This window comes from Aptenodytes forsteri, unplaced genomic scaffold (assembly GCF_000699145.1).
Source record: "Aptenodytes forsteri isolate BGI_AS27 unplaced genomic scaffold, ASM69914v1 Scaffold68, whole genome shotgun sequence".
Classification (NCBI taxonomy): Eukaryota; Metazoa; Chordata; class Aves; order Sphenisciformes; family Spheniscidae; genus Aptenodytes; species Aptenodytes forsteri.
Genome location: NW_008795382.1, coordinates 2,505,266 through 2,511,397, shown reverse-complemented (window position 1 = coordinate 2,511,397; position 6,132 = coordinate 2,505,266). Strand labels below are relative to the sequence as shown.

Genomic DNA, 6,132 nt, shown 5'->3' with positions numbered 1-6,132 from the left:
ACCGCCACGGATGGAGAAGGGCGCTGCCTCTGATTTTGGCTTCCTCCGGTGCTGGGGGAAAGGTGGGGGGGCGGTCTGCAAACCTGAGTCGGGGCTTGGGAGGGTCCCTGCCTGGATGAGCTGCAAGCCTCCTGCACGGGTGAGGGTTTTACGGGGGCAGAGGTGGGGGTAATTAGTTGCAACCCCCGTGAACGCAGTCCCAGAGCCGGGTCTGCACCCCAGCGCAAAGATCGCTCCCACCAAGATGCAGCTTGCGTCCTCATCCTCCCTCCCTGCCCTCCCCAGGCAAAACCTGCCAGCAGGCCGACCCCTGTGCCTCCAACCCCTGCGCCAACGGGGGCCAGTGCGTCCCCTTCGAAGCCCACTACATCTGCCGGTGCACCGCCGGCTTCCACGGGGCCAACTGCAAGCAGGACGTGAACGAGTGCAACATCTCACCGCCTGTCTGCAAGAACGGCGGGAGCTGCACCAACGAGGTGGGCACCTACCAGTGCTTCTGCAAGCCGGCGTACACCGGGCAGAACTGCGAACACCTCTACGTGCCCTGCAACCCCTCACCCTGCCAGAACGGGGGAACGTGCCGCCAGATCGGAGACACCACCTACGACTGCACGTGCCTGCCAGGTAGGGGCTGCCTCTGAGGGGGGGGGACAGGGACAGGGAACCCTCTTGCAGCCCCTTCATCCCTCCTAAACAAGTAGTGCCCGATCTTCCCCCGAGTTACGGCTCTGGGAGGGACAAAAACAAGGGGCTGTGGGCTCACTGTGCCACGTGTGTTTGGGAAGACGTTGGGCAGTGTTGCCCGAAGGGGAGAGGTCATCTGGGGGCTTTTTATACTTGGTGATTCACCAAAATAGCTCTTCCAAAACAACTGTTTCAGCAGAGGCCCCTGTGCGGATGCTCATATTCCAGAATAAGAGTGCCTTTTTCCGCTTTAGCTTAATCCACTTCCAGAATGGAATAATTAGCCCGGAATAGCTATTTTGGAAAGTTTCCGAGCGTGAACGGAGTTGGGGAAGGGAGACCCTCTCTGTGCTCACTGCTGCTCCCTCCGGCAAGCGCCGGAGCAGCCCAGCCGAATTACAGCCTCTGAAATGAAGAGCTCTTGCAGGAGGGGGCCCGGCGGGGCCTGTCCCGGGAGCTCAGCACCCTGCAAAGGAGCTTGGCACCCTGCATGCCGGGGGAAAGAAAAGCAGCTGTGAAAGGGCCCCCTGACCCCGGCAAGCCCTTTCACTTCTGCCCTCGGGCAGCAGTCTGCAGTGCGGTCGGGGCAGGGAATGGAAGGGGCTGAGCGCGGCCCCACGCTCCCCCCGTCCCCATGCCGGCTGGAGAAATGAAATAGCGGAGTTTCCTGCCGGCTGGTGGCCGGCACAGCCCAGAGCCACGCTGCCGCCCGGTGCAGCCCCACGCTCAGACCAGGCTGTGTGGGGGGGCGACTGCCATTCCTCACCCGAGCCAGCCACGCTGGCCAGCTGCGGCATCTGCCCCCTCCCTTGGAAGGAAGCTGTGGGCAGTGCCTGAGAAGTCTCTCATGGGATTGCTTTGATCTCCTCTGGTCTCCCGTAGCCCCGCAGGGGCTGGGGCAGGACAAGGGGTAGGCGGCTTCTCTGCTCTGCACCCTGGGCGGTGCTTGGCGTTACCGTGGGGAGCTCCAGCCTTCCTCCACCGTAGCTCCTGCTGCCCCACCGCTGCTGGGGACGTGGCATCAGGGTGGGGATGGGGTCTCCCAGCCGGCACAGACATACCCGCATCCTGCTGGCAGCCCAGCTCGGTGCCAGGGGAAGATGCGTGATTCCCGCGGGTCAGCATGGGGGACCTTGTCTTGATCTCTGACACAGGGTCGGACATTCAATACCCTCACAAAGCTTTTGGCTGCAATAACTCAGGAGACTCGTTAACCATCCAAAATACACAGGGCGCTGCAGGATCTCCTGCTTCCCCTCCATGCCTGCTCACCCAGGCTGAAGCAAAGCTCCTGTCCTCAGGGGCAGCGAGGTGTTGGGGCTGACCGGGCGAGCAGCGCCAGGGAAGGAAGCCTTTCCTTCCGGGATGAGCCGGTGTGGCCGGGAGCTGCCAGGAGCGATGCTCTGCAGGAGCGGCTCTGAGCCCTGGCCCGGCAGAGCGGCATTGCCACAGGGACGGGCAGGTAGAGGGGGCAGGAGGAGCGGTGCTGGCCCTGCCCTGCCGTTCTGCTGACGAGGCACTTTCCCCGGAGCAGCCCAAGCGTCGGGCATGTCGGGGTGAGGTATGGCCCTGGGGGAGCATCCCTGCTGCAGGGGGGGAACGGCGCTTTCACGCCCAGCTGCGGCTTCGTGGGCCGCTTCCAGGAGATTTGCATGCTGCATGAGCTGGTTTGCCTCCCGCAGGGTGGCACGGCATGGCGCCTGCTCCGGAGGGACGGGGGGGTCCCTCAGCACCTCCGCCATCCAGCATGGTTCGCTGCAGGAGCTGCATCGGCTTCAGGCGGAGGCAGGAGGGACTGGGGGCTGTTTCTCATGATAAGAGGGTGATTGATACGCTGCTATGCAGCGCAGCAGACCTGAAACAATGTCCCCTTTTCATTCCGGGAGAGGCCTGGCCGTACCAGGTTTCTTCAAGTTAAACTAATCTCGGCTGTTTTATCATGCCATCGCTGTAGAATGTAGCCCTGAGTTTAAAGTAATTGCAGTACTAATTACTCATTCGGATGGTTCAAAATGAGTTAATCCTGGTATCTAGGACATTGCCAGTTATTGCTGTTCAGTCTCAGCCCAGCTGCTTAAAAATGAGGTGCAAATCAACATTATCTGCTTTGGACTCCTACCAGCAATTGTAAATAGCTGTTGCTGCTCCTCGTGTGATGGGGCTGAGGCTGCGGGGGAGAGGAAAACACGACCCTTCAGAGAGAGCGAGGGGAAAACCCCCAGCTGGGCCAGGGTCTGGGGTCCCACAGAGGATGAGCCTGGGCACCTGGTCCCTTCCCCATGGAGGCAGAGGTGACGTAGTGAGCTGCCTGCATGGGGGAGCAGCCTGGTCTGGACCTGCAGAACACCTTGGGGAGTTTGGGGGAGCTGCAGGCGCACGCCGGCACCGCAGGGAGCTGCCGCAGGCTGGCATTGCCGTCCTGACCCCGAGCGCCTGGGCGGGCTGGGAAGGCTGACGCCTGACGGCGGCTGGGTCGGGGGCTTTGGGGGTCTTACAGTAAATGCAGCTCTTAACCCAGATGGCAGTTGGAGGGGGATGGGGTGGCTTGGCAGATGCCCTGAGAAGGGCCTGGCTGTTTCATTTCTGCTGCAGACGCCACAGGGAGAGGCCGGGGGCGGCGCAGTTTCCATGCATGCCGCACTATCAGGTGGAGGTGATAACATAAACCCAAGCAGCCGGGCTCACCGCATGAGAGGCGGGCTGGGATTAGCACATCGCTGCGTGGGGTGGTGGTTCACCCTGCCAGGGACTTGGACCCCCCTCTGGGGGGAAGCGCTGCTGATGAGGCTCTTTACATATGAAATTAAAAGCCAGTGATTCAGCACCAGGTGCCGCAAGCCTTCGTGGGAGCAGCCCCAGTTCATCCCGGCTTGCCGTGGAGCCGGATCCTCCGCCGCTTGGGGCGAGCGTCTCCAGAGCCAGGGGCTTTGGCAGGCGAGCCCCGTGCTGGGGACGCCCCGTCTGCCCTGCATGGAGGAAGCTGCCGCTGCTTGCCAGGCTCTGGTGATGGCGCCCTGGCAGGGAAACCTGCGCAGCAGAACCATGCCCCGGCAGAGGCAGGAGGGGGCTGGGGATGAAACCGGGCGGCTGGCTTCAAAGCTGGGTTGGGAGCGCCCGGCACACGCTCAGCACCCGATAACAAGCAACCTGCCATTGGCAGGGGGCTGAGGCAGTGGCACGACCGGTTGGTCGGTCAGCATCATGGCAGACATCTCCTCTGCGCAGGGTTCACGGGCCAGAACTGTGAGGAGAACATCAATGACTGTCCAGGCAATAACTGCAAGAATGGGGGCACCTGCGTGGATGGCGTCAACACCTACAACTGCCAGTGCCCACCCGAGTGGACAGGTAATGCTGCCCCCAGCAGCGAAGGTGGCACGGGGCTGGGCTGGGAGGATGGATCCTGCCCCCGGGGGATGCCGGGTACCAGGTGGGGAGAGCCGTCCTGCTTTGCAGCGATGCTCGCGGAGCCTGCAGGAGCTGGGCAGTGCCAGCTTCATGCAGGTGCCCTGTCCACTGGCAGGTCAGTACTGCACCGAGGACGTGGACGAGTGCCAGCTGATGCCCAACGCCTGCCAGAACGGGGGCACCTGCCACAACAACCACGGCGGCTACAACTGCGTCTGTGTCAACGGCTGGACAGGCGAGGACTGCAGTGAGAACATCGACGACTGCGCCATGGCCGCCTGCTTCCACGGGGCCACCTGCCACGACCGAGTAGCCTCCTTCTACTGCGAGTGTCCCCACGGCCGCACAGGTGAGGCCCCGTCCCATCTTGCCCCCTGCTCGCAGTGCAGAGTGGCAGCTCCCCGCATGTCCCCTGGCTCCTAGCTGAGGTCTTGGTACGTGATGACTTGTGTGCCCATCGCCCTTGACGTGCGCCTGCCTTTTGCTGCCCAGGTTTGCTGTGCCACCTCGATGACGCCTGCATCAGCAACCCTTGCAACGAGGGCTCCAACTGTGACACCAACCCTGTCAACGGCAAAGCCATCTGCACGTGTCCTTCGGGGTACATGGGACCGGCCTGCAACCAGGACGTGGACGAGTGCTCACTGGGTGAGCACCGGGGCTGAGCTCACGCGGGCGGCAGAGGAGCAGCTGGGGAAAGCGCTGGTGCAGCTGGGAGCGTGTCCTGTGAGCTGCGCTTGTGTGTTGCAGGAGCCAACCCTTGCGAGCACGCAGGGAAATGCATCAACACCCAGGGGTCCTTCCAGTGCCAGTGCCTGCAGGGCTACTCAGGCCCTCGCTGCGAGATCGACGTCAATGAGTGCCTCTCCAACCCCTGCCAGAACGATGCCACCTGCCTGGACCAGATTGGGGAGTTCCAGTGCATCTGCATGCCCGGTGGGTGGGCGGCCCCACGGACCCCTGCCCCAGTGCTGGGTGCGAGCGGTGGGAGGGCTCCGGGTGCCCCTGAGCTTCAGCTCAGTGTTGGTTTGGGTGAGGAGCCACGGGAGGTGCGTGTGCCTGGGGACAGCACTGAAAAGAAAGAGCTTGGTAAAGATTGCACAGTCTCCCGCAGTGGTGTGGGGACAGGAGGTGAGAGCTGGGCACCATCAGCCCTGCTCTGGACTCCTCCTCTTGCCAACCTTGCTGGCTTGGATCAAGCCAAGGGCAGGGAGATCCGGGGTGGACAACCATGGAGCAGCTTATGCATCAGGTCCCACCACCTGTAGCACAGCTCCTGAGCTGCCTTTGTAAAGACGGGGGGACCAAATGTGCCCTGGTGTAACCTGCCCGTCCTGTGCGTTGTGCCGGCCCCGTGCCACAGCGCTGACGGTGCGCCGGGTCTCTCTGCAGGTTACGAGGGGGTTTACTGCGAGATCAACACGGACGAGTGTGCCAGCAGCCCCTGCCTGCACAACGGCAACTGCCTCGACAAGATCAACGAGTTCCATTGCGAGTGCCCCACTGGTACGCGGCATCCGTCCCACTGCCATCGTGACGGAAACAAAGCCGTGATGCATCCTGGCTCAAGCTGGGAAGGAGCTGAAAATGGGCTCCTTAAATTTCAGAGCCCCCCAAAATGGGGAAAGGGGGCTAAGCACCTCTCAGCGCCTTTGGTGGGGGGTTCCCCCATTGCGGCGAGAGGCTGAGCCCTGTGCAGGCGATGCTGCTCCGGGTCCAGCCCATGGGAGAGGGGAAGGAGGATTAAACCCCACGGCTTTGCACTTGAAAAGGCCCCTCTTTGGGAAGGAGGGCCAGGAGCCGGGAGGGGAGGGGGGGCTGGAGGGGGGGGCCGCACCAGCGGCTTTGAATGTGGTGTCAAAGTCACGGGGTGGAGCGGAGAATGGGGAGACGGTTAATCTGTGAAAGGAGGTTTTGAAGTTCAGAGACTTTGCTCCTCTAGAGATGTAAATAAGATGCTCTCAATGGCGGGTCGAAGCCCCGCATTCAGGGCCCCCAGCAGCCGTCCCCATGGAAACCCGGCGCCCCGGCCGGGACGCG

At 62.5% G+C, this 6,132-nt stretch overlaps 1 protein-coding gene across 1 annotated transcript in view; it reads left to right on the top strand.

Annotated features, from left to right (window-relative positions):
• The window catches only part of NOTCH1 (notch 1), a 44,806-nt gene that overhangs the window by 21,539 nt on the left and 17,135 nt on the right, over positions 1-6,132 (top strand). The window contains exons 4-9 of the mRNA XM_009280663.2: positions 286-624; positions 3,910-4,032; positions 4,208-4,441; positions 4,585-4,740; positions 4,843-5,028; positions 5,485-5,598. Of these exons, the coding sequence (XP_009278938.1) occupies positions 286-624; positions 3,910-4,032; positions 4,208-4,441; positions 4,585-4,740; positions 4,843-5,028; positions 5,485-5,598 (1,152 nt within the window). The remainder of the gene's footprint in view (positions 1-285; positions 625-3,909; positions 4,033-4,207; positions 4,442-4,584; positions 4,741-4,842; positions 5,029-5,484; positions 5,599-6,132) is intronic.